The sequence below is a fragment of the Chlamydotis macqueenii genome, chromosome 8 (genome assembly GCF_036417535.1).
Source record: "Chlamydotis macqueenii isolate bChlMac1 chromosome 8, bChlMac1.mat, whole genome shotgun sequence".
In the NCBI taxonomy this organism is placed as follows: Eukaryota; Metazoa; Chordata; class Aves; order Otidiformes; family Otididae; genus Chlamydotis; species Chlamydotis macqueenii.
In genome coordinates, this window is record NC_141563.1 from 17,371,708 (window position 1) to 17,399,322 (window position 27,615).

Genomic DNA, 27,615 nt, shown 5'->3' on the forward strand with positions numbered 1-27,615 from the left:
GAAGCTGCGCGCCGGGCCGGCGCCACGCAACGCAGCCCCTTCCAGCCAGGGAGTGCTCGGCCGTCAGGGGCCCGACGGATGCGGAGCGTCTGAGGGAAACATCTTTTAACGGGGGAGTTCTGCAGTGAATGACACGAGTTTTCTATGAAATCCACGATAAATTTATTAAAGAAGTGCAAGGCTGGTTCGAATTAAGATGTGGGCCTCTCAAATGGAACTTTATTGGGTAATCCTAGGAAATTGTCCACCAAATTTTGAAGATCATATTTAGGCAAAACTCCCTTATGCTTCAATGACAGCTTCAGAGACTTGGGTTGACTGGCAGCCATCAGGGAAAGGGGAGCGTGCCCTGTGCAGCACATCAAACGGGTGAGAGCCCGGCCCCACTGAGGCTGGTAGCGGAACGTGAATGGAAATACATTTCATCACTTACGACTGCAAACCATGGGAGACAAGCATACTACTACTAAATGTAATTGTAATAGTAGGCAGATGTTCAACAAGGCATGAATTAGAACGATGCTTTAGGAGAATGCACTTTGTTGACGCCAAACAAGCTTAGCCCACGGCTCTGGCTGACGCAGGAGCTGTAGAGAGGGCAGTACAATGGACGCAGCACTACTAACAAGGTGCCAGAGCAATGGTCACTGCACCAACAGAAGGTGGCTCTGTGAGCTCCAAAAAAGCTTGCCACAAGATATGGAACAGCTCCTGAACTCAAAAGCGGGCCATGGTCTTTCTACGACCACATTTACTGTACTTGCAGCTGTCAGCATCATTCTTGAAATAAAACTTGCAGATATATTGAGTATCACAGGTTAGACTAAATACTTGAGAAAAGGAGCCAAGACACTGTAAGTTTTATGAATTTAATTACATTTGCATTCCTTCCTAAGGGAAAATGTATTGGTTTTCATCAGCTTTCAGACTATCAGCCTAATCTGGGGTGCACTGCCCCATATGTGTCTCCAGAGAACTCTAGGTATTTGCAATCAGTTTGAACAGAGCTCGGCATTTCTTTGCTCTGAGCTGTTTGGCTTCTCTAATGAATAAACTTTAATGAACCCCAGAAAATTTCAGTCCCATGGAGTAATTTTTTTTTTTTTTGCTTTGCAACCTCCATATTGAACTTGCATTTGATTACAATAGACTAAAACCAATACTCTGATATTATTTTAGGATCTTTTCTTGTGTCCCATGAAGGACTGCGTATCAGATGTTTATGTTAGCCTTAGTTTATGTGATGATGACCAGGCATGGTGCTCAGTTTGCATACAAAACAATTTGTTTGACCTCTTCTGCTTTGGTTAATAACCAAATATTTTCTAAGCATTTGTTTGGTACACCGATCAGATTTCAGGTAGGTATTGATCACATTCCCCATTGGAAATAAAAATAGAAGTAAATCATATAGGTATGGTACAATATGCTGTCTTAAAATGATGCCTAAAACACTGACAAAACTAATGATATCTACTAATGACTAAAACCAAAGGGAAACTAATGAGAGGCGTGACGTACTAGCTAGACATACAAGATAACAACCAAGTAGCATCTGCCAATTTGACTTAAGGATTTTTTTTTTCTTACATCAAGTAATTAATCTAACATTACTGAATATAATCCATGTCTAGGATGCCAAGCAGCTCTTCAGAAGTTCATATAGACCATTTTGATGTAGCAGCAGAGAGAGCAAAGGCACTTAAAACACTGAATAACAGCAGGAATCCAGGAGAGGAGTGTTTCCCAGCAGAGCTCTGTGAAAAAAAAAAGAGACCAACTTGATAAACCCAATTCAAAATGGTTCTATTTATTACTATTATAAAAACATAGAAAGTTTCAGAGAAATCTTTTCCTATTAGCCCATTCCATTACGTAGACATTTCTGATGTTAAAAGATCATGCGCCACATCTAAAGTACATGATGTTCAGTTTTCAAGAGAAAGGCAGTATCAAAAGTATAAAGCACTTATGTGGTCCCAGTTTTCCTAATTTTTGTTGACACTATTCCTATTTATTATGTTGCACATGTATTCTCAAACCTTTATTCAGATACAGGAAATCTGACAGATATCTCACCGTATAAACAGTACTTTCAGTCTTCTACAATATGTATAGGAAGAAACCAGTACAAACAACCACTTGACTTACCACTTGACTGCCGCCTGAGGAAGGTGAATTCTGAAAACAAACAAACAAATAAATCTAGAAGTGTTCCCACCCAGTGGTTTGGAACACAGTTTTGCCTGTGATCAACAAAATTTTAATAGCTTAACCCACACCATGGTTTTAACTTGTTGAAGAGGAAGGTAGCTTTGCATAGATAAAGTAATTAGTTTTAGTTACACACTATCTCATCTTACATCTGAAAATTTCATCTGAAATTGATGAAAGGGCAAAAATCTATTTTTCTTACATTCCAATATCATATTCTATACAGAGTTTTTCATCCCCATAGTTGAAAGCAGACACTAAAAATTGATGAGTACTGGGGGTGGAGGGGAAGGCAAGTGCAAAACCAGGTAACTTGACAGTGAAAAACTTAACAATCTAGCTTATTAAAAAAAAAAAAAGTGAAGGATTAACTGAGCAGAGCCTATAAAAATCTACAAATAAAAGAAATTTTGAAATAGAGGAGAGCAAAATAGAACAAGACCTCTAACTGGAATGTGAAGAAAGACAGATTCAGATTTAAATGTAACTGATACTGAAATAGCTTTCCCAGGCTGAGGCTGTATTTTCCACAGGAGTTTCTTTAAATATGCTGTAATACAAATGGAACTAATACAGAATGTTCTCTTCCCAAAATCATCCCAAACTTGCTCTATCAACCACCCAGGTTCTTTGTTTACTAAGAAAAGAAGATTAAAATGCTATGATGAAATTATTCTTACCGGTTTCCCAGAATAAGTGCTTCCTGAGCTAGAGAAACCCTGTAAAATAATTATAAACCATTTATTTTTTTGTTGTATGAGACACCTAGTAAATTGTGTACAAAGAGCACACAGCAGTCTTGAAAATGCCCTAGGTATTAGTAGTTTTGATACTGACTTTGATTTATCTTTTTCCTTCTACTTTTTTTCCCCTACTTTAATTGAATGGTCTCAAGTAAACACAACTGTCCTCTCTATTCCATGAATAAAGTTTCAGAGGATTTTCAAAGCAATCTTATTGACTGAACTACAAAGTTTGCAACTGAAAGAGTTATTCTGGTATTTAAATACATCATTCTTAATAGAATGATCCAAGCATGTTCCCTGTGAGTAAGTAACAGAATACAGCAACACTTTCCAATGAATACTGCCGCATCCTGAAGTTCAAGTTTGAACAAAATGGTAGAATCATAGAATAGTTTGGGTTGAAAGGGACCTTTAGAAGTCATCTAGTCCAACCTCCCTGCAATGAGCTGGGACAAAAATATTCCAATTTTTACTGGTCAGTTTTCTCAGATATTTACCATTGTAACATAATATTAAATTTCGCCCTCATTATTGTTACCTATTTTAAATACCAATATACATATTTCTAGCTTGGTTGTGGAATACTGAAAGAAGAATATCCTTACTGGCTTTCCTTGATGACTGCCTCCTGAGGAAGATGAACCCTGAAAAAAGATAATCATTTTCAACTCTAAGCCTATTTGTATTTAGTATATTCTTGCTGTCTAGAATAAAGGACCACAGGAGAACAAACACTGTTTTGTGTCCAGTCATCCAAAAATCCCAAGGAAAAGCTTATTTGAAATACAAATATTTAATATATTTCTATTACAAGTATTCTTTTGAATGGTGCACTAGTCAGAGAATTTAATTCAAAGTTGTCAAGAAGAAGGAGCTGTTTGGTAGTTCTGATGTGTTTAATACATAGAAAGGAAAAAAATAATAAGGTCCAGTTAAACATTAATTCACCTGGAATCAATCTACAGTTAGGTTTTGGGGGAGTGGAGGTAAGCGTTAAGAGTCCTTTACACCACTACTTGAAGAAAGCTCCTATAAGGAAGGTAACTGAGATACTGAAAAATTCGAAGTTCTGCAAGAGTCTTACTCCGTTTTCTGGCAAAGTTGCTGTGCTTATTTGGATATCATTGCCAACAGGAAATCATACAAGCCTTGACTCTTTAAGAAATGCCATCAAATATACTAAGCAAAATGCCTCAGCTTTATGATTCATGTATAAGAAAATGTAACATTTGTGCCCACTTTTTAATAACAGGTGGATACACCTTATTTTCTATAAGAGACAAGCTAAAATGTTGGGTGTGTTCATTTATATCTCCTGCAATTAATGACAACAAGAGCAAGTGGTCTGAAACAGAAGATGAAAATATGCACAGTCAAATGTCAATTATTATTTCCTTCAAAAAGAAAAAGAAAATATTTTCTTCAAGGCAAGCCAGAAATACTTAAGATAAACGCATATAAAACCAATGAAAAAAGTGAGCCCTGAGCACAAAGTATATTATTACTATTAATTTAAACAGAAGTAACTGTTTAGAAGTAACTATTCAGAAGTGTCTTACCAAAAAAAATAAAGATCCTGTAGTCTAATTCTATGATTACTAGAACTAATCCAGAGATTGACTAGAAGTTCAGTTAGAGAGCAAAATAGTGGCTCAAAACTATGGAACTGTGTGAAAATAAATACTGTATTTGCATTTATTGAGATTATAGCAGGTAAGTAAATCATGTGACACACTTTGCATATTTAAGTAATTTTCAGAAAAATGTCTAGCCCATAACTAACTGGATATAATTTTTAACAGGCTTATAAGAAAAAAGAAAAGTAAACTTGAAATTTTTTTTACTTACTGGTTTACCGTGTTGTCTGCCTCCAGAAGAATATGGGCCCTGTAAGATGTCAATCAAACATTTATTAATTCAATGAAAAAATCTTCTATCACTGTCTTGAGACAATTTGTGCAGTACTGAGGACAAACTTATTTGGATGTTGTTTGAACAAAAAGTAACTGGGGTACCTGCACACCAAAACAGTGGCAATTTGTTATTCCGAATCAAAAGCAGTGTTATGAAACACAGTATAGCTGTTATAGTATGTTCAAAGGAATGTTTTACACAGAGCAGTAATTCATTGTAACCAATTCTTTTATTCAGCTTGCTGAAACGACTTTAATTAATATTACCTCAACTATTTAAGCTCAGTAAAATGGCCAAATGAATGTCTCTTTCAGCATCAAGTAACTGACCTCATCCAGGCAGTACGGGGAAAGTTAGGAATGATGGGATGGGAAGAGAATATACTCACCTGCCCAGCATACTGGCTGCTTCCTGAGGGAAAAGATCCCTGTTAAAAAAAAAAATCACAGAAAACTTAAGCGGCTTAAGCATTGGCAGAATAACAGCAGTTTCTCTTTTTTTTTTTATTTTTGGGTTTTTTTTTGGCTGTGTAGAGTGACACATCACAAAAGGACCTCTTGACAGGAGATCTCAGTAGGAATCTGGAAAGTATATTAAGCTAAAAGGATGCAGTGAAAGACTTTTGACTTAATTCCTTTAAGTTCCTTACCAGTTGAAAGTAGTAAATTTTGCAAACACTCACAAAACATCTGCTAAGACTGTTCTCTGACATAAATATATGGATATAAAGTATCTTTAAGTATGGCTCTGTTCAAGAGAGAAAAAAACAATCTACTTTATTTGTGATATTCTGCTAGGTCAAACATGTTCAGAGAGCATCATGTGTATTACTGTAAGAGCATCTTTATTATTCTAGATAGGTAATTTGTGAAAAATTTGTTTGCAGCTTTTAAAAATCCTCTCCGTGCTACAAGAGAAATGATCTTCTTAACAAAGTGATACTGAACTCAAATGCTTGCCAATGGAGTAAAAATAAATTAAATTATTTTTTACTATAGTTGAGTGAAACATTGCTAACAGAGTAATACTAATGAAAAATATGTTCCACCTCCTTATTAGATAACCATCCATTACATCTGTTAACTATTTGAGCTAGTAAGATTTATCATAGAATAGTTTGGGTTGAAAGGGACCTTCAAAGGTCATCTAGTTCAACCTCCCTGCAAGCAGCAGGGACACTTTCAACTACATCAGTTTGCGCAGAGCTCTATTCAACCTGGCCTTGCTTTACAATCTGTAATTTTCAGGGTACTTGTAGCTTTTGTTTATATACATTTCCTGAAACACTGAATAAAAGAGGAGAATGCAAAGGAAAACAGAATATAAATGCGCTGGGTTTATGGATATTTTGTGATTATGTTTATTATCTTGGTTTTGAAGCTGTTCCTTAAGTGGAAAAAGTTGAATACTCAGAGATTTGCTTTAATTAGAATAATTACTCAAATAATACTCTCATTTACTCAAAATATAAGCAAATATCTTGTTATTTGTGAAATATCACAAATCTTAGAGAGATTGAAAATGCCTCTTAAAATTCTTTTTGCTACCAACAAGATTGTATTAATATAACATTAAAATGTTACTAATAACATTTCCTGTGTCAATACTGATGTTTGTCAATTGCATCACCGTGTCTGACAAAATGCAATGCTTAATTTGTGCAGGTAGGTGTGAATTTATTGTGCTAAACTGAAAATCAGCTCAGGCCAAAATATTCATAACTACAGCTAAGATTTTGGCTATTGATGCTGGATTTTTATCTAAGAGTCAAGCAAACAAGTCTGTATGCCACTGTATTGTGTCTGAAATAGAAATCAGCTCTTCTGTAGCTAACATGGAAATATCTAATATAAAGGTAATTGTATAGTTGATCTTCTCTAGCCATGGATGTGATGAACTTCCGAGTTCACTTTTTTCTCAAAAAAATTTTTTTCTTTGTCATCAACATACTTCACCAGGGAACTTAATGCTGTTCTGTATATTCTGAATGAGAGACTGGCACTGATATTTGTACTTAGAGAAAGTGAAACTGCTACCACACCATGGAGTTCTCTTGATCTTCCTTCTTAAAATGTGAAAGATCTTTTTAGTTTTATAAACCAGTGTTCTCTGAGAAAAAAAACAAAACAAAACAAAACCAAAATTTAATCCTCAAAGTGTTAAGAGCCTTTTAGATAGACAAGAATTTTAAAAAATTCAGGCTCTTAACAGGACTAAAGTGCATTCAGTTAACAAAAGAAGTAATAAAAATAATATTGGATTTAAATGAAACTATTAGAGACCTGTTGAGTTTAGGAGAGGATGCCCTCAAGCTCAATTTCAATAAGTGTAGAAGCTTCTTGAGACAAATGATATTTTATTCTTAGTTTACTGTTTTCAGAATATGCTCCATCCAAGTAGCATTTTCTTAGCATATCCTGGAAAGCATGCATTGTGAAAAGTGTGTAGTGAATTTGCAAAACTAGTTGATTAGAATAGTTTTCAAAAAAATTACTGTAAAGACCGGTAATTTCCTAGATTTAGTCTACTTAATTTGATTGGTAGCTTGTCCAAAATTACCTCTACGATACAAAAAGTGAGATTTATAAAAATAAAGTGGCACTATTCAAACAAATAAAGCTTAATGTTGCAATAATGTTCAATTAAGTTAATATACATCTATCCATAGTACTAAGAATTCTCTGAATTGTGTATGATAAACCCAGTTTTTAAGTTAAAAGCCAAAGAAGGACTGGAAGTATTAAAAGCAGCAAACCTGCTACTGTTGCTCTTTAAAATTTCAGGGACGACTATTAAACTAAATGTACAGTTTTTAAACATTCTGTAATCTCATTATTGTCTGAATCCTGCACAGATAATTGCCAGCTATCATCCAGCATATGGGATTACTATGGCAGTCCACATGCTTTGTAACTGTTGGCGTTCAAATGAAAATTTGCAAAGTCAAATAAGGTGGTGGCCCAGGCAACAAAGCCTAATTAGTAGCAGCTACAACAAGCTGCTGGCTCCAACTCAAAATATTTTCCTGTCAGTTTGTTTTTTTAAACTGAATTGTATTAAACCTGTTTTACAGCTCCAAAAATGTACTGATGGCATGGACCTGTATTTGTACAATAAACTTAAGACCCAACAAGCTTGACTTGACATACTACAGATGGTTTGAATGAGAATATTTATTCTGTTTTGTTTATCTGAACCATGTTTTATGAAGTATCTGTAGTATACACTTGTCAGTATGCCTTCATGTGATCAAAAATATTACATTTCTAGAGAAGCACTGGCCCAATTCTAAACTCAAAGCTTGCTGATGTTTCATGCTACAACATGCTTCAAGCACAAAAGGTCTGATTCATTTCCATCTCAAGTCACTTATTTTAGTTTCAGTCTTTTTTCTGACACTTTTCTTCTTCTGTTTGCTGTATGTTTCTAAAAAGCTGCCACAGAATCATTCTGACAGCCTTTCTTGCTGATCAGTGACAGACTATTAAGTCTACAAAAGGTACGTAGGGAGCTGGTTACAGTAAGAGACTCAAATTGCAGCTGAAGATGAGGAAAGTAGTATTATTGTGGGTGACACACCAGAATTTATATTTTCAAAGCAATATCTATTGGTATATTTTGTACCAAATTTCCAAGTATTTAATCTAAACAATGCAAACCCTCTGATAATTTCAATAGAATTGAAAAATAACACAGAAAATAGATTTTTCAACTGGTATGATAGCAATGTGAAAATGAAATACAAAGATAATTAAATAAAATTATCACTTGAGATAAGAGGCATTCTGAGGAAAAATAACTAAAATTATGATCTATGCAGTTTCTTTAAATTGACATTTGTTCATGCTGCTCCATTTCAGTTGTTGAGAAATGCCCCCTGTCTTCAGATATTTACTAAGAGTAAAATGACACTGAAAAACTGACTGGCAGTATATGCACTGCATCGTGTTTTTCATTTAATAAATAGCAAGTGGTAAGAAGATCTTGAAAACAAAGAAAAGTTGCTTGCCTGTCCACCATACTGACGGTTTCCAGAATACGATGGACCCTGTAAAAAGAATGTGAAGTTTTTGTAGATAATTCTTTTAAATACCTGGTATGAAAAAAAACCTGAAAATAATCTAAACAATACTCATGACACTGACTAACTGGAAGAACTTTACACAATTATTAATGCAGTGGCAAACAGCTACTTATCCACAGATCATATGAGTGGTTTATGCAATGAGATGAACCCTGTGAATTATTTTTCAGTATTTTTTTGAGGTAAGAAAGCTTCTGTAACTACAAAGTAAAATCTTGGCTCTCATATATAGAAAGATATAACTAAAATGTCAAGAATGATTCAACAAAAGCCACACACACACTCTGGAATTATTGTCCCTATCTCTGTGACTAAACTGAACTCAATATTTAATGGCTTCTGGGCAAATATGGCAGCTGAGCCATGTTTATTCCTGAGGAACTAATCTGTAGAAAAATTGCCTACCTGTCCACCATAGTAGCTGTTTCCTCCAAAAGAGCCCTATATTCAACAGAAATAGCAATGTTTACTCTGTATTAAATTCAATGCCATGTAGAGGGAAATCAAGAGAACATACTGACCTATTGCAATGACCAAGTCACTTACACTCATTACTAGTATATGTTTCTGTTTGGTTGATTAAACAAGTAAAGGATTTAGTTTTGATTCGTCCTTATTCCCTCAGATTATTTGCTTGCAAGGAGAAGTAAACAGATAATTTACATGTAGGTTTTGCCACTTCTGATTCTCAGAAGTGGCATATATATCATGAGTGGTATACTGACGGCATGTGGGTTTTGCTTCATTTCATAAGGGGAGAAAGAGAAGTAGTCATCTAAGCAATTTTGACTATACTGAGACAGCAGATAACTGAACCCTCCCTCAAAAGTAAATTAGCTGAATTTCAGCAAAACAGTGGTGTTTTGTTTTGTTTTGTTTTTTAAAAGTATATACAAAAGTATAGGGAATATATTAATTAGACAGAAAAATAGCTTTAACTTTTTAAATGTGTTGCTCTACTCCCAGTTGGAAGCATTTTGGGCCAGGATTTTAGATCTAAGTTTCACTAGTTCAATCATACTGTTAATAATCATCGTAAGAACAGCACTATTACACACGAATCCAAAACTCAGCAGATATTTGGGAAACAGATTCTTAGAGAAGTCCAAGGCCTCTCTTACAAACCAGAAATTAAATTCTTTGAAGCAGATTTACATATCTGTATCTTTTACAGAAACAGCACTAGTATTCCTTTAGTACAGATATTGGGAAACATTACTTGTCTAATCCAGTGTGGGGAAAGAGCAATTTATTTCCCATGTATTTGTTTGAAAATAGAAATGCATCTGGGTAGCTTCTTTTGAATACAATACTACAGTTGCAAGTCACTTAATATTTTTGTCCTTAGCAAGTTCAAAATTTCTAATTTTAGCACAATGTGAAAAAAACCCTTTCATTATACCTATAAATTCACAGACAGAATTATTTCAGGAAAGTAGTTCCTTGGGAATTTTCCAGTATGTGTTCATACTACACAAAATATATAAAGACAAAGAATACTTACTGGACTTCCACCGGGGCACACACACCCACCCTGTATAAAACACAACCAAACTTATTTTCCTGAGTCTATGGCTGGAAGAGGCCTCTAAATTAGTAAATAAAACTCACATTGTGCCACTGCAAGAAAACAGGCTATAAAATCGTGCTCATAGACTCACCAAGTTCCATCTAAAAAGTAGTTTATTTCTCTCTCTACTGTTCTTTCAGGCTTGCTGTGCACTTACTGATCATTTTTTTTTTTAATATAATCTTCTAGTTTCTCATTCAAAACTTACAGTAAAAACCTCACTCACCAAAAAGACAAGTAAAAAATTCTGAGTAGTACCATAGAATCTTGGGGGTTTTTTTTTGGTTTTTTTTTGGGGTTGTTTTTTTTTTTTTTTAACCTGAAGAGGCCAGAGCACCTGGAATACATGCAGTGCTGTTTCATGCTACAAATGCTACAGAAACTAGGTGATTTCTACTTCTTGTGAAGGAAAAATAGGCAAAGTCAACTATGAGTGCCTGACACTAGCACAACTGAACGGTGCGGAGAAAGAAAAGCATACCTGTCCACCAAACTGGCTGCCTCCTGAGGAAAAGCCCTGACGAAAAAAAAAAAAAAAAGAGTAACTAATTGTTTCTGTGTTACTAAGTAACATTCTCACTTGTTCTCTGTAGTCCTTAGTCTTTAAAATGGCTTCTGTTTAAACATAACAATGAAAATGGGCTTCTTAGAACCACGATCTACGTAAGGAAGTGTTTCCGTGCAGTCACACAGGCCCTCGCATCGTTTGCTCATATCATGATCTGATGTACCAGACAGACCCATACTTAGCAATCCTCACTCAGTTTGGCTTAAAAGCTATTCTTTTTTAGAATGTTTTTTTTTGGTTTTTTTTTTTTTTTTTTTTTGCAACAAATACAGGCCAGTTTTCCTAATGAGCTATGTACCAACACAGCAAATACTGTGAAAGTAGAAGTTTTACCTGTCCACTATACTGGCTGCTTCCCAAAGAAGCTATACCCTAAGGAAATGAGAAAGCATTCACATTTGCTGAACGTTCTTTAACTTATGATCTGTCACAGAAAGTCACACTTTTATTTGTCTTCCATGGATTTAAGTGTCATAGGAATGTGAACACTTCCTTTATAACCACACTGAAATGTATTGGCCTTTACAATGGCTACTGTTTAAACAGAACAATAAAGTTTAAATCAAACTCGGCTTCAGGCAGGTGTGGGTAGTGCTGCTGCACTGGACTGTGTGCTCAGGGCAGCCTCTTTACGTTTTACTTTCCTGAGTGGGCTGACACAGCAGAAAGGTCATATATTCATCTATTCTGCCTAAACATTGGTTTGCTGTAAGCCACTCCTTTCTAAAATACTCTGTTTTTCACAAAACAGGAAAAGAGAGAAAGGTGAACAAAAGAAAAAACAACCCATAAACAGAAAAACAATTCTCACCTGTCCTCCATAATGGCTTCCCCCTGAGAAAGATGGGCCCTGAAGCAAAGGTTCCAATTATTTCTCTATCAAAAAGCTTCTTTAAGGGTTTGTGAAAGAAAGACTATTTTCTTTCTCTGTTGTACAATGAAAGATTACGGAAAGATAAACACTCAACCCATTCTTTTATGTATTCTATGCAATCTGCTTCCAGCCACTCCTTACTGTTAGAGCTAAAAAACCACACCAGCAGCAGAAGGGAAATGGGTCCAGAACGAGGAGGGCAGGTCAGAGGGTAGAGCAAGGCCAGAACTGCATTTACTGTGATACAACTGAAGTATTGGCCCTTCATAGTTTTTGTATTGCTTCAGATCATATATCTTTAGACACCTGATCATCTATTACCAGATTAACAGAGTTTACTCGAAATATTATTTTTTCAGCCATTAGAAAAGTATCGAGTTTTGATGTAGAAGCTGGGTGTTAGGATAAGGACTACACAGGAAGAGATTCTCACCTGTCCTCCATACTGGCTGCCTCCTGAAGAAGGTGAACCCTGAACAAAAAAGAATTAAATTATCTCTATATTCATGTCATAGTATTCCTTTAAACCATGCTCCATATGAAGGAGAGGTGCCTTTTTTCAGTGCAAAACTGAGTGGATTGAACCAAACTGTGCAAAAAGGGGTGAGACTCATCTGGAATTACCATGATGCATCAGGAATTATATGTTCTAAAATATCTCCTGAGGCTTTGTATCACATACATTTAGAACTACTATCCACTTGGCAACAAATTAAATAAAATCTATTAAAAAAAAAAAAAAAGGTCAATCTCCTTAAAATGTTCTTTTACACAGAGAACTACCAAGTCTCATAGATAAAGCAGTAAACACTACAAGGGAAGAATTCTTACCTGTCCACCATGCTGGCTGCCTCCTGAGGAAGGTGAACCCTGAATATCAACAGAAAAGGAAACTGAGACCTCTTTACACCCATTTCATAAAATCATAGAATCACTTTATGAGGCTTTTAAAAAATTTTGGTCAGCTTCATGAAGTACTAATTTATTTCAGAAAGACATGACCTCTAGTCCTGCAAATTTCAGGAGCCAATTGAGTCAACCATGCATTTCACATTCTATTTTTTCTTAGTCTTAAATAATGGTCTTAATTTCAACTTGTTTTGTTTAATCACAGTAGCACCATAACACTACAGAGAAAGATTAACTAAGAAGATTTTAGACTAAGATAAATAAAGCTACAGCCACATAGACAATGAATGAACTACACGTTTGCACAGGTCAAAACTACAGAAGTGGGGACTATTAATGCTTACTTGTCCACCATAATGGCTGCCTCCATAAGAAGATGGTCCCTGAAAAAAAATATTGAAAAACAATTATTTCTGAATATCTAATTTGTGAGGATGAGTGGCAAAGATCTGTATTTTGTTATTTGACCATTTGTTTGTAATCTTCCCAGAATAAACTCTGTATTTTTGTCTTCTGTGAACTCACAATATTACTACAGAGAATAGATCACTATAAAGTTTCTTGAAATATTAAATTGAAATAGCTATCTAGGTAATCCTGTACTTGGTAAGAGTCACATAATGGTAAAACAAATATGTCATATAAAATATTAAAAGTAAGAACTTACATATCCACCATACTGGCTAGCTCCAGAGGAATATGAATCCTGTAAAGAATACCAAATAAGTTAATTACCTGCTGTGGGATTTCCTTAAATCAAAACATGACTCTTCCAAGACAACAGGAGCAGGAGAGCAAGGTAAGAGTGAAGGCAGGTGAGCAGGACTTCCAGTATCCTTTAATAACTAGAGTTCAAGCCTTACAAGGTACCTTGGGGAAATACTTGAGCTCCTAAGCAGGGGTGGAAGGCAAAAAAAAACAAACCCTACTGCTTTGTTTGTGTGACTTGCTGGGAAGGTTAAAGTGGCATTGTTTCAAGTTTTTTCTCTGCTCATTTCTGGAGAATGGTATTACTTTATTTGGAAAGCTGAATCCTGGGACAAAGCTAGCAATTAAAGATGGGCTATGTAACAGGACTCTGAAAACCAAATCAAGCAAGTTTACTGAAGCCTTATACAACAAGAGGTCTCTTTAAAGACGGTAGATTGGATTTGTTTTTCTCCTTAATGGAATTAGGTCCACTAGGAATAAAAAATGCTAAATTTTGATTCATTCTTTCCCCACACCTATTTTTTGTGTGACCTTCTTTATGCAAGTTTCACAAAAACAAGGGTCCTATTTGCTAAAAAAGCCTTTGCGTATAATTTTTAGGAACTATCAAACTCAGTGATGAATTTCTTTTTAAACATAGTTCCCATATCAAAACTGAATTTAATTGAGTTTGTGGATAACCATCATTTTTAGAAGTGGCAAGCTGGCTCTCCTTTTGGAATAAGTGCTTACTTGGCTACTGTACTGGCTGCCTCCAGAAGAAGATGAGCTCTGGAAAAAAAAAAAACAAAAAAACAAAAACCAAACCACCAGTTATTTTTCTCTAGCAGAACTATTTTAAAGCAAAACTTCTTGAAGGACAGCGGTATATAAATCTCTATTTTAAACTTTTTTTGCTTGTGTTTGAAATCCAATCAAAATGTAAAAATCTAGCCTGCCCTAGCTTTCTTGCAGTAAATCATCCAAGAGAAATAGAAACACACAAATCCATGTCCTTAGAGGATATTTTGGCATAATTCTAAGGAAGCCAATGGAACTGACTCCCAGAGTAAATATTAATATTGTTATGTACCTGTGTTTGTGCCAAGCAACATTTTTCATTCAAAGACTTCTCTTGGAACAAGTACTATTTCAAATGGAAAAAGAAACTGAGTGCTGCATGAATGCCCTGGGTGTATTTTTGATTGTAACTAAGGTAGGTTATTTTCACAAGTGTTTGACTTCTATTAGGTACTGACTCTTTTTAACCTCTCTAGCCATTCAAATGACAAAACCAACAGAGAGCACCCTTAAAAGCTGATGAACATTGCTTACGTTTGCAGAGGAATCACTTCTGACTAAGGATCCACCCTTTAAAGGAGAAAAAAAAAAAAAAAAAAAAAAAAAAGAAAAATTATTCTTTGTCTTTGATCATAAACTAAAAATGAAACAAAACCTTAGAATGCCTGTTCTATGGTATTTTAAAGGAAGAATACCACAGTCTGAAATTAAATTACACTTACAATTCACTTATTTTTCTTATTTGCCAAGATAGCAAATAGTCTTTTTCAGCGTGGAAGACTGCAAATCACAAAGTATCATTTTGTATCTACCCATAACTCATTCCCTAGAAAGTAAGAATGCTACCCAAGGTGCAGGAATGTCCTTTACATACTACATTGTGACCATACATGATTTGCTTTGGAAAGCATGTATTACCCTATTTCACAGTCTTTAAATAATTTCATATGGACTTAAAAGCACAAATTGAGAAGTGGCTCAGTACTTTTTTTTTTTTAATTTGGTAAACATTGATTTCTGAGACAATTTTTTTATGGTTGGCAATTTTGTAGACTTGACATTATTTTAGCTTCCATTCATTATAGATCTTTTGTCAATTAATTCTGCTATTTAATCTTTTTTTTTTTTTTTTTTTTTTGAGAAGAGATACACATTTCTGTAAATACCATATGGTAAATGAAAGCCACTGCTCAGAGAATACACCTTGCTGCCAACTTTGGAGGTTCCTGGCTTGTATCAGAAATAGCGTGGCCAGCAGGACTAGGGACCAGCTGATCGTCCCCCTGTTCTCAGCACTGATGAGGCTGCATCTCAAATACTGTGTTTAGTTTTGGGCTCCTCACTACAAGAAAGATATTGAGGTGCTGGAGTGTATCCAAAGAAGAGCAATGAAGCTGGTGAACGGTCTGGAGCACAAGTCCTGTGAGGAGCACCTGAGGGAACTAGAATTTTTTAGTCTGGAGAAAAGGAGGCTGAGGGGAGACCTTGTCGCTCTCTAGAACTACCTAAAGGAGGTTGTAGTGAGGTGGGTGTTGATCTCTTCTCCCAGGCAATAAGCGATAGGGCAAGAGGAGACAGCCTCAAGTTGTGCCAGAGGAGGTTAGATTGGATATCAGGAAAAATTTATTCACCGAAGGGATTATCAAACATTAAAACAGGCTGCCCAGGGAAGTGGTTGAGTCACCATCCCTGGAAGTATTTAAAAGACATGTAGATGTGGTGCTCAGGGACATGTTTAGTGGTAAACTTAGCAGTGTTAGGTTTATGGTTGGACTCAATGATCTTAAAGGTCTTTTCCAACCCAAATGATTCTATGATTCTGTATTGTTCATCTTGGCATAATGAGGAATAACTCCTACCATGTCAGTAATATGTAAGTCACCAAAGGAACAATGAATATAAAATTAAGAGTACATTCAAATAAATAAATTAGAAATAAATAGGACCACAGATAATTTTCCAGTGAAATTATTTAGTAAAAGAAAATGTATAATGAACAAATAACACTTACAGAACTTCCCCCAGAACAATCACATCCACCCTGTAAAGAACGCAGAAAAAGATTTAGATATCAAGAGCATGAATGGGACTCATTTCAACTCAAATTACTGCTTCTATAATCCCACGTATGTAAGCTGTAACATTACATTCATACCTGCGCAAGTGCTCAGCATCTAGAAATTTGTCTATATTTTGTTCCTTTCATCCTATGCAACTATCCCTACACTTATTGCTCTGATGGGGCAAAAAACTTCTAATTTTGTTATCTTTAAATTTGTTATCTACAACCTTACTCACCAAAAAGACGAGTAAAAAATTCTAAGTAGTACTACAGAAAGCAGGTTTTTTTTTTTTCCTGAAGAGGCCAGAATACCTGGAATACATGCAGAACTCTTTCATGCTACAGATGTTACAGAAAATAGGTGATTTCTACTCTGATAAAACTAACTGAGAGGTGGCCAGGGGTTCACCATTCAGTGTCTCACTGTCCGCATTCAATCTGCATGAAATGTGTAAGAAGAAAAATGTTCAGCACCAAAGCAGGTACAGAAGCTCAAATACAACTGCCATCCAGACTGTTACTGCTGGCTGCTCTGGCCTGCGGGATGTGTGAATGATATGGAGAAAGAAACCAACATGTTGCTGAGGCTTTGGGCAAGAAGGACAGTGGTGAAGGAAAACAGTTCTTGTGAAGGAAAGATAGGCAAAGTCAACTGTGAGTGCCTGACACTAGCACAACTGAACGGTCTGGAGAAAGAAAAGCATACCTGTCCACCAAACTGGCTGCCTCCTGAGGAAAAGCCCTGATGAAAAAAAAAAAAAAGAGTAACTAATTGTTTCTGTGTTACTAAGTAACATTCTCACTTGTTCTCTGTAGTCCTTAGTCTTTAAAATGGCTTCTGTTTAAACATAACAACAAAAATGGGCTTCTTAGACCCACGATCTATGTAAGGAAGTGTTTCCGTGCAGTCACACAGGCCCTCGCATCGTTTGCTCATATCACGATATGATGTACCAGACAGACCCATACTTAGCAATCCTCACTCAGTTTGGCTTAAAAGCTATTCTTTCTTAGAATGTTGGTTTATTTTTTTTTTTTTTGCAACAAATACAGGCCAGTTTCCCTAATGAGCTATGTACCAACACAGCAAATACTGTGAAAGTAGAAGTTTTACCTGTCCACTATACTGGCTGCTTCCCAAAGAAGCTATACCCTAAGGAAATGAGAAAGCATTCATATTTGCACTAGCACAACTGAACTGTGTGGAGAGAGAAAAGCATACCTGTCCACCAGATTGGCTGCCTCCTGAAGAAGTTGAACCCTGTAAATGTTATATTTTAATTTAAAATATTTTCTTTGACATGCGTATTTGATTACAATGTATTTTCTTTTACTCTCTAAACTATGTTTGAAAAGATCTATATTGTTAAAAACACAATTTTATCTATAGAGAGATTAATGAGGATAAAAAACCCCACTGTAGTCTAGAACCTTACGTATTAATAATCTGGTAATATCTATTGAAATATGGACATTGAAAAAAAAGAAACGCCAACCCGAAAACCAACACTGGAGAAAAATTTCCCACCTGCCCACCATACTGGCTGTTTCCTGATGAGGATGAGTCCTGAAAAAAAAACCAAACAAAAAAATCACTTATATAGATTTATATTTTTCAAATATAAATTAACACTGAATATTTATTACTATAATCTGTTTCCTGGTGTTAGAACATCAGTTAATACATGAATTGCATCTTGACCACTCTGCTTACACTTGGACTTTTATGTAGAAGGAAACGTGTACCAAATAATTTTCCTCCCAGTTAAAAAATTTGCTCTGATACAATATGTAAGGACTCAAGCTTTTGTATACAGGTATTTCAGGTAAAAAATACAAGGAGTTAGCATCTACCTGTGCACTGGAGTAGCCACCACCTTGAGAAGATGATCCCTGTAAAAAGTAGACCAAATTTTTTTTTTTGTTTAAAATGGCTTCTGGAAAACAAGACTATGTTGTTGAATAGTCATATATAGATTTTTAATTTTTTTTTTAAACTCTTTTTAAAAAACAGTTTGCCATTTGGTTTCATAAGATATGTCATCAGATGTAATGAGAAATTCTAGGAGATAAACAGTTGGGTATAATTTACTCATCAAGATAATTTTTAAATAGGACAACCATTTTGGAAGGAAACTGCAAATAATGAATAAAATAGATGCTTACATGTCCACCTGACTGGCTGCCTCCTGGGGAATAAAAATCCTGGAAAAATGTATTGAAATTACATGAAAAAACCAAAAACTTCCTTTCTTTTGTAGTATGGAAAGATCAGGATGGAAGCTGAACATTCCTTCTTGCTTTTCCACATTCCTTCATTTTTCTCTCATGGATTGTTCAGGAACAAAAACAAAAAGATCTTTCTGTATAAAACAGCACATGCCCCTTTATGCCTGTTGATAATTGCTCTTTTGGTGAAAGATATTCCTTTGGATACAATGATTAAGGAGTTATATCTCCAACAAAATAATTTCTCAGTCTGTGTCATTTAATTCTCATTAGGGTAAATAAAATGAGTGCCATGTAAAAATGACAGGTAAATGGACACCTTCATAAAGAAGTCATACAGCACAACAAAGCAAAAGGTTTCATTTAGAATAAATGCTGGGCAAATCATGGTATTGAAGCTTTCTGCAGTCAGGCAATGAGTAAAAAAGTACAAGAACCTGAACAAGTAAATTGTGGCACTGTGTTTGTAAGACAAGTTTGAGATTCAAGAGCACATCTCATCATCAGTTGGGATTTCTAGCGGTATTTCAACACTTTAGCCATATCCTCATTCCCTCTGTGCTTGAGGACTTTCTGTCCCACACTGGAAGCTGGCACACCAGCTTCCACACGAGATGTAATTTAGATGGCTAACAGCTGCCAAGCACTGGGGCAGACACCCTGGCAACATGTAAGAAGGAATGCTTACCCGTTCACTCTGCCGGCTGCTAGACGGCGAGGTGGAATCCTAAAAAAAATATTAGAATCTAGTTACTGCATTGCAAAAATTTCTGCTTTTTCTAAGCAGGGGTGGAAGGCAAAGAAAGCTACTGCTTGTCTGCATGTCTTGTTGGGAAGGTTAAAGATGTAGGCTGTAGGATAAGCAGCATTCTTTCAAGTTCTTTCTCTGCTCATTTAGGGGAATAGCATTTCTTTATTTGGAAAGCAGAATACTGATACAGCATAATAAAGAAATGAGATCACATTTCAATCTATGTTATATCCTCTTAGAATGCTCTAGGGGAAAACATCAGCACTTTAAAAGCTGTCTTGTTTCTTCTTGTAAGACCTCAGTGGTACACACCAATGTTGCACGTCTTAGTTTCTTTCAGAGGGCCTTAGGGCTCTCTGTAGTATCATATTTTAGCTTTGCTGAATATCCACAAGAAGATTTTGATACAAAAACTGCGTGAAAACTAATGACATGCTATACTTGTGGCTGAAATGCACAGCTGAATTTATAAAAAATTGTAGAGAACAATTTCCTACTAACCAGGACACTGGAAAATTGACTGTACTTTAACTGGATTTCTAGTAAGTCTATTACTCAAGACTCTGAGAAAATGAGACATTAAACTTGAAAAGTTTTATAAACAACTTCACCAGCATTAATAGAAAATATACTTTAGTCAGCAGAAAAGACATGTTCTCAAACAGAAAAGTAATCAGTTCTCGCTGCACTACATGAAAACAGAGCATTCCTATGCAATATATAGATAAAGGAACTTGATTCTTAAATGTCTGGCACTGGAAAAACATGAATGAAGTGTAGTGTGAATTGGAAACAGAAGGAGAGGGAACTAGTCTGTGTAGTATTGATAAGGGTTGTTGTAGAAAAAGAACAAAATGAGATAATGATTCAGGATAAAATATGATGTGTTTTCTGAAAAACACAAGGAAAAGTTTAATTTTAAAATTAATCTGTATTTTAAGAGCAATTAAGTTTGAAAGTTTTAGTTTGTGGGAATTGTTATGAGAGTCCAGAGTAATAAACATATACCAAATGTACTCTTAAGGAAAGAAATCAAAATATAACCATTAAGAACAAGAATGGCTGATCTGACATACTGATAGTACTGCTGTTGCAATGTTAAATTAGTGTTATTGTATTAAATTAACCCACTGAGAAAGTAGCCAAATTAAATTGTTGGAAGTGAGGAGTATCTGGTTGTTTTGTATATCATGAGCATATACTAATACTGAGTTTCAATGGAAATTGCCAAATAAAGGAAAGAGCTTCCTTTGTAAATGCTACTTCTAATAACCAATTAAAAAAAAAGATTGTTACAAGTCAGAACTGTCATAACTGCAATTTTAGTTTGCCAAGTCCTTATCATACCATAGCACAAATGACATAATTTTAAATCTACGTTTTCCTTTATCTACAGAAAAAGTATCATTTCAAAGAAGTCCTGACAGAAAATTACTAAACAACACAGATTATTAGAATGTACTGTGAAGGAGCTCTTGAGGATGAGATGATGAGATAAGGTAAAGCTACGTGTAAGCACCTAGATACTTTAGAAGGTAGTAAATTCTGATATAGATACATGTGAGACGAAATGCTTACATTGTCATCAGATTCACTGCCTCCTATGGATGGTGAATCCTGTAAAATAATGCAAAACCATTTATTTTCATTAAAAAATAAATGAAAATGACTCTTACATGATCTTACTTGCGGAGACTATAAAATAGAAGAATAAAAATAACCAGACACTTAGAACCTCCAATTTTTCCTAAACCAGGGAATGTGCAAGAAAAGCAAAAATACGTAATGCTACCTGTTACTTAAGCAGAAGAGGTTACAAAAACACCTCCTTGTAAACATGCATTTTTATAAGGGAAAATTTTAGATAAAGTTGATTTGCAAAATTAACCATTCTTTACATTCAAAAATTCTATTACCTATATTTTCTTTCTGGGTCTTGCACTAGAAATAGCAGCACAACACAATTTTCTATGAAAAAGCAATCTGGATTTTGTGTCTTTTGTTTTTAGTAAATAATTTGGTATGACTTTGGCTGGTTAATGCTGAGCAAAACATAAGGTGCTCCCTACAGAATGATCCCACAATGAGATTCACAATAAAGTAGTTAAAGGATTCAATAGTCACAATGGCACAATAAGCAGGATAGTGTATATAGAGCATCATCTTCCCTCCATTATGGAAACATTTGGAGTTGTAAAAGGGTAAATAAAAGTGAAGAGAAACAAAAAGGTAAAATGGCATTTCCATGGTCATCACTTAAAAATAATTGAAATATAGAACCCAGCACACATGAGAACAAACACAGGAAGCTTAAACTTTTGATGTATGAGGCAAATAAATATTTACCTGGCCATAAGATTCAGCACCACTATATGTGGAATATCCACCCTGTTCAGAAAACATAAATAATTTTCATACTGCAAATGGACTTTTTTGTTTGGATTCTTACTGCAGAGATGCTGCTCTAGGGAGATTTAAAAATGTTAATATTTACTTATTTATCAGAATGGCTATTGAGCAACTCATAGTTATGTCCCTGTAAAACACTAATTAGGCTTATTTTTAACTCAAATTCTATTTTAACTTTTGAAGAGACCTTCATCTTGCAGATAAATCAAACCCAGCACTGTTAAGGAGAATAAATTTTGATAGTTGGAGGCACCTCACTTTTAACTCCCCTATGCTACTTAGTTAAAAGTATACGCAAATTCACTCTGCAAAGAAAAAAAAAAACCACCTTCATTAAAATATAGCGTGAGTCAAAATACAGAACACAGCTGTATATAGGAGGCAGGGTACCGGCCCTCAGCACCCTTTATACAAAGAGATAAAAAGGCTATTTACCTGACCATAGGATTCACTGCTGCTGTCATAGACTGAAGACCCTTCCTATACAGAAAGTAAAAAAAGTTTATTGATTTGGTTCCCTCAAGAAAGAGTTTTCCTTCTTTCAAGGGCAGTATAGGAATGAAGGTAACAGAAGTCTGTTACCTTTACAAATGCAGAAGAACACTTACCTGTCCGTAAGATCCACCAGGATAGAAGGAAGACCCTCCCTGTACAGAAAACACAAACATTTACTGTTCTGCAGTTGAAATGTTCTCTCAGGGAAGACTTTTAGACTGCCCCTGTGCAGGCACAATGACCAGAATATTTACCTGGTTACCGGAGTACGAGCTGTGAGAAGAACCTGGGCCCCCCTGAAAGAAAAACACAGACCAGCTACTTTTTTTTGCAGACGAGATGAGTATTTAAATACCAGTGTATCTGATTCTCACTTTACACCATTTCTCCCAACGTTGACCTAACTTTTCTGTACCTAAATAAAAATCAAGGCCAATATTGTTAAAGTGGAAGAAGTCTTCTGGTGGTAATTTTCTTAGCTGCCTGAAATTTGAATTCTGCAAGGGAACTGCAGATACCATTATATACTGTTCTCTGTCAAAGTTCACATCATCAGGTTACATCATAAGTTTTCTACTCTAAGGGACAACTGTCAGGTCTGTAATTATAACATGCCATAGCACCCACAATATCAGGATTCTGGGAACCAGGATGATGGGAGTCTGTTATCTTGGTAAAGGAGGAAGAACAGCTACCTGCCCATAGGATCCTCCAGGATAGAAAGAAGGCCCTCCCTGTACAGAAGACAGAATGGGTTACTGGTTTGTATTTGGTGGTTCCTTCAGGGAAGGTTTTAGACAGAGTTTGTGAATAAAGCATTTTATCTGAATGTTTACCTGGTTACCAGAATACGTGCTGTATGAAGAACCTGGGGCTCCCTGCAATGAAAACATAGACTAGTTACCTTCTTGCAAACTGGATGGTGTAAATAGCAAGGTACCTGACTCTCACTTTAGGTCAATATTGTTAAAGAGTAATGAACTTTTTATTCCTAATTTTCTTAGCTGGATGAAAGAGCATTTCATGGAAGTTGTAAACACAATTTTGGCTTTTCCTCTGACAGACTTCATGCTGTAAGTTACATAATGGTTTATTCAATTCTTGGGTATTTTGATATTTGACAACAGCCAGTATATAGGGAATATAGGAATGAAGGTAACAGAAGTCTGTTACCTTTACAAATGCAGAAGAACACTTACCTGTCCGTAAGATCCACCAGGATAGAAGGAAGACCCTCCCTGTACAGAAAACACAAACATTTACTGTTCTGTAGTTGAAATGTTCTCTCAGGGAAGACTTTTAGATTGCCCCTGTGCAGGCACAATGACCAGAATATTTACCTGGTTACCGGAGTACGAGCTGTGAGAAGAACCTGGGCCCCCCTGAAAGAAAAACACAGACCAGCTACTTTTTTTTTGCAGACGAGATGAGTATTTAAATACCAGTGTATCTGATTCTCACTTTACACCATTTCTCCCAACGTTGACCTAACTTTTCTGTACCTAAATAAAAATCAAGGCCAATATTGTTAAAGTGGAAGAAGTCTTCTGGTGGCAATTTTCTTAGCTGCCTGAAATTTGAATTCTGCAAGGGAACTGCAGATACCATTATATACTGTTCTCTGTCAAAGTTCACATCATCAGGTTACATCATAAGTTTTCTACTCTAAGGGACAACTGTCAGGTCTGTAATTATAACATGCCATAGCACCCACAATATCAGGATTCTGGGAACCAGGATGATGGGAGTCTGTTATCTTGGTAAAGGAGGAAGAACAGCTACCTGCCCATAGGATCCTCCAGGATAGAAGGAAGGCCCTCCCTGTACAGACGACAGAACAGGTTACTGGGTTGCTCCTTCAGGGAAGGTTTTAGACAGAGCTTGTGAATAGAGCATTTTATGTGAATGTTTACCTGGTTACCAGAATATGTGCTGTATGAAGAACCTGGGGCTCCCTGCAATGAAAACACAGACTAGCTATCTTCTTGCAAACAGATTTTTAACTGAGTCTGTTTCTGAATTTCTATTCTTTCAAAATATAGCTTTCAAAAACGACATTACTGCAATCATTAAAAGACAATACTGGTTATTTTTGTTAAAGATAAGGAAACCTTTAGCAGGTATGATTCTATTCAGGTTAAAAGACCTGAAAGAAATAATAAATTTTCATTTTACTCTTTCTAATCACAGAATCCTATGTTGTACCTGGTAGACTCTGCATTTTTATAGATGATCATGACCCTGATCATGTTCTTAAAAATTTACAGAATACTGAACTCCCAAAGTGTAAATAGGGTATAGGAGAGCAGCTTTTTCAGATCACTACTTAAAAGAGAAGACTATTTACCAGTATATAACATCCATTATTACTGTCATATCCCATCCATATACAAAACAGACAAAGTATTATTCCATGGTTACACTGCTTCCTCAGAGACTATTTGCAGACTGAGCTTTTGTCTTTAGATGAAGCTTAGAGAAAAAGTGGAATAACTGCACTGTGAAGGATTTGGAGATCCACATAAAAGAAACCTATTGTTTCCTTCAAAACAAGATGGTTTAAATATGTATAGCTTTGACTCTTAATTTATAATCTTTCATAGATTTGAAGAGACCTTCGTGTAATTCATAGCTTTTAAGTTTAGAAGGAAGCTTTTTGCAGGAATTTTCCTCCTGGGCTGAAGAACCCTCAAGGAAGTAGATAACTCTCTTTTATGTAAGATTTATTAATGCTTATTTATTTATATATACACATCTACCTATATCTTGCTTTTTTATGCACAAGAAAGAACCTGTCTATCATGGCTGATGAGTTTACATACTAATTTTAGGCACTGCTATTACCATAGATAGAGCATTGACCCTGGACAGAAAATGAAAGTAAGTCCTGTTTTTAATTCAGTCTTTTCCTTTGTAAACATTGCTGAACTTTACCTTTGGGTGAAGACAAAGATCAAGACTACTAGTTTATCATAAATTAATTCTATCAGCTGATACTATCATGAACTGAAATACAAGTCTCTTGTGTATCAAACTGGACACATCTGCACCGAGAACTGTTCTTCTAACGTGTCCAATTTAGATGTCTTATTTTCTTAATGTTGAAAATTATCGTTTGAGAGCAACTAAATACACTCTCCTCCTCCCAGCCAAGTTGTAGTGGCTTGCTTCTTTTTGCACAAATTTAAGCATGCAAAGAAAAAGGCCCTATTAGGATGAAAACTTGCATAAAGAGGTCCATCTTTTTCCTCATAAATGGATATGCTTATATAGCATTACAATCACACGACAAATAAAAAAGTTTTTTCTCAATGAAGTTTCAGTATTAGTTATTTTAAAAGATGTAGGTCATGACTATTGCTCAGTCTCAATTATATGAAAGAGGCGGTATTTTACCTGACCAGAATTACTGTTGCTATATATTAAAGTTAATGACAGTTAAGTTCAGAAAGCAGTAATTTCTTTATACAATTAGTTTGTTTTAAAAGCATGCTTTTTAATAGAAATAATATGATTCTTGTTGAAATTGAAAACTTAAAAAATATTACACCATTCTAATGGGTTTATGTAAATTCAACTCCAAGAAAAGCTTCAAAAATAAGTTTTCAGGTCGAAGATAGGTGTTTTTAAAATCCATGTTCACCTGGTGAAGCCAGAAGCCTTGTAAAGCTACTCTATAATGCCCATGTAACCACATTCGTTGGGCTTTTTCCTGGCACAGAGCTATTACCTAAGATGAAAGTTTATCCAGTGCCACCGATCATTGAATTGCAGTGATTCTCTTTATGAAAAATAATAGTTTAAATATTAAGAGATTGCATTTTAAGATATTTATCAAATTTTGACATTTTAGTCACAATAAGCTTTATTGCATCAGTGAGAAGGACAAAGAACCTAAGTTGGATGCAATTAAATTCTGTGGTTATTACAGGTCATATAGACTCTGGTGTTTGAAAGTAATAAATAATTACTTTCATAACAGTGAACTGACAGAGCATCTGGATTACAAACCACAGTTACAGAAAGTTTGTGGCCAAATGGTAATTATGCAGTTAAAGTAAAGTGGGACTCATTCTTCCATTTCATTGTATATAATTCTGTCCATACTAAGGAAATTATCAATAATGTTTAGTGTTACCCAAGTGTCCATACTTAATAGGTGTTTAATTCAAAGTACTCCATTACGTAGACAAAAGTATAAACTCAGGAAAAATAATTACCTGTATATTACCAGTGCTTCCATCAGGACAAATGCAACCACCCTGTAAGTTAAAAAAAAATTTAAAAAATTTAAAAAAATACTGTTTTGTGGAAGTTTAAAATAAAATCTTATTTCTCATGTGAAACTGTGTTTAGGGGAAGAAAGACTGTGGAACTGCAGATTAGCTGTGACCTTTCCTTTACCTAGAATAAATGAGGGGACAGCATAACTCTACATTTAATGCTTGCTTTAGAAGTTAGACTGATACTATATCTCTCAGTGCTATATCTCAATTACAGATGCCTCATCAAGAGAGAATTATCTGAGTAGTTAAGAGCACAGAGAATCTCCATTGTGCTTTCACCAATAAACTATGTGTAAAACTGAAACAGTGTTATAAAGTTATTCCAGAGAGCCATTTCAGATACATTTAATCTGCACAGGGTCAATTCATTTACAATTTAATGCATAACATCACCAATCTCCTATGCAAAATTACTGGACTTAGAGTTTAAGTCCTGAATTTAATTAGTTTAATTACCAGGAAGCTGTCTGGACAAGACTAGATAAAAATAGAGAAAATCCTGACCTGACTACTTGATCCACCACTGGTTGCAATAAATGATCCAACCTGTGAAAAAACCAATTATTTTTAATAGAAGCATTTTATCAGAATCTAACATGTATGTATGTAGTGAGAAGTAAGGTGATAAACTCTTTGTACTACTTTCCTGAACCAACAAACATCTGTTCAGAACTCACTTTATGAATCACTGTGAAAACATAGGACTGGGTACAATACACAGGGAATGGATGTCAGGAAAACTAAGAAAACTGTTACTCTCTGGAGCTCAGAGATCTGACTGTACTATTGAATTAGACTTCAAACTCTATGAGACAGAGGACTATGTTAGTGTTACGTCTACATAATGCTGTGCATAGTGGGATTCCAGATCTCCGGGAAGCTGATGGCTACCAATACAGTACAAAATCTGAAGGAAAATAGAATCAGGCGCCACTTTGGATCAGTTAAATTTCAAATAATTCTGTAACATATACACTGCTGCAGCAGTACATAAGTCTACAGAATATGAAAAT

The 27,615-nt window shown here is 35.4% G+C and overlaps 1 protein-coding gene across 1 annotated transcript in view; it reads right to left on the reverse strand.

The window, feature by feature from the left end:
* Positions 1 to 185: 185 nt before the first annotated feature.
* LOC147599948 (uncharacterized) overlaps positions 186 to 27,615 on the reverse strand; it is a 74,181-nt gene continuing 46,751 nt past the window's right edge. The window contains exons 33-67 of the mRNA XM_086753093.1: positions 27,107 to 27,148; positions 26,537 to 26,578; positions 24,230 to 24,271; positions 24,099 to 24,137; positions 23,657 to 23,698; positions 23,516 to 23,554; positions 23,153 to 23,194; positions 22,571 to 22,612; positions 22,430 to 22,468; positions 22,257 to 22,301; positions 21,759 to 21,800; positions 20,991 to 21,029; positions 19,350 to 19,388; positions 18,599 to 18,637; positions 18,287 to 18,325; positions 17,961 to 17,999; positions 17,655 to 17,693; positions 16,382 to 16,411; positions 14,905 to 14,940; positions 14,323 to 14,361; positions 13,547 to 13,585; positions 13,224 to 13,262; positions 12,802 to 12,840; positions 12,404 to 12,442; positions 11,908 to 11,946; positions 11,010 to 11,045; positions 10,463 to 10,492; positions 9,364 to 9,399; positions 8,884 to 8,922; positions 5,263 to 5,301; positions 4,809 to 4,847; positions 3,566 to 3,604; positions 2,895 to 2,933; positions 2,152 to 2,181; positions 186 to 1,757 (exon numbers count right to left, since the gene is read on the reverse strand). Coding sequence (XP_086609219.1) covers positions 1,659 to 1,757; positions 2,152 to 2,181; positions 2,895 to 2,933; positions 3,566 to 3,604; positions 4,809 to 4,847; positions 5,263 to 5,301; positions 8,884 to 8,922; positions 9,364 to 9,399; positions 10,463 to 10,492; positions 11,010 to 11,045; positions 11,908 to 11,946; positions 12,404 to 12,442; positions 12,802 to 12,840; positions 13,224 to 13,262; positions 13,547 to 13,585; positions 14,323 to 14,361; positions 14,905 to 14,940; positions 16,382 to 16,411; positions 17,655 to 17,693; positions 17,961 to 17,999; positions 18,287 to 18,325; positions 18,599 to 18,637; positions 19,350 to 19,388; positions 20,991 to 21,029; positions 21,759 to 21,800; positions 22,257 to 22,301; positions 22,430 to 22,468; positions 22,571 to 22,612; positions 23,153 to 23,194; positions 23,516 to 23,554; positions 23,657 to 23,698; positions 24,099 to 24,137; positions 24,230 to 24,271; positions 26,537 to 26,578; positions 27,107 to 27,148 — 1,416 coding nt within the window. The 3' untranslated portion in view covers positions 186 to 1,658. The remainder of the gene's footprint in view (positions 1,758 to 2,151; positions 2,182 to 2,894; positions 2,934 to 3,565; positions 3,605 to 4,808; positions 4,848 to 5,262; positions 5,302 to 8,883; positions 8,923 to 9,363; positions 9,400 to 10,462; positions 10,493 to 11,009; positions 11,046 to 11,907; positions 11,947 to 12,403; positions 12,443 to 12,801; positions 12,841 to 13,223; positions 13,263 to 13,546; positions 13,586 to 14,322; positions 14,362 to 14,904; positions 14,941 to 16,381; positions 16,412 to 17,654; positions 17,694 to 17,960; positions 18,000 to 18,286; positions 18,326 to 18,598; positions 18,638 to 19,349; positions 19,389 to 20,990; positions 21,030 to 21,758; positions 21,801 to 22,256; positions 22,302 to 22,429; positions 22,469 to 22,570; positions 22,613 to 23,152; positions 23,195 to 23,515; positions 23,555 to 23,656; positions 23,699 to 24,098; positions 24,138 to 24,229; positions 24,272 to 26,536; positions 26,579 to 27,106; positions 27,149 to 27,615) is intronic.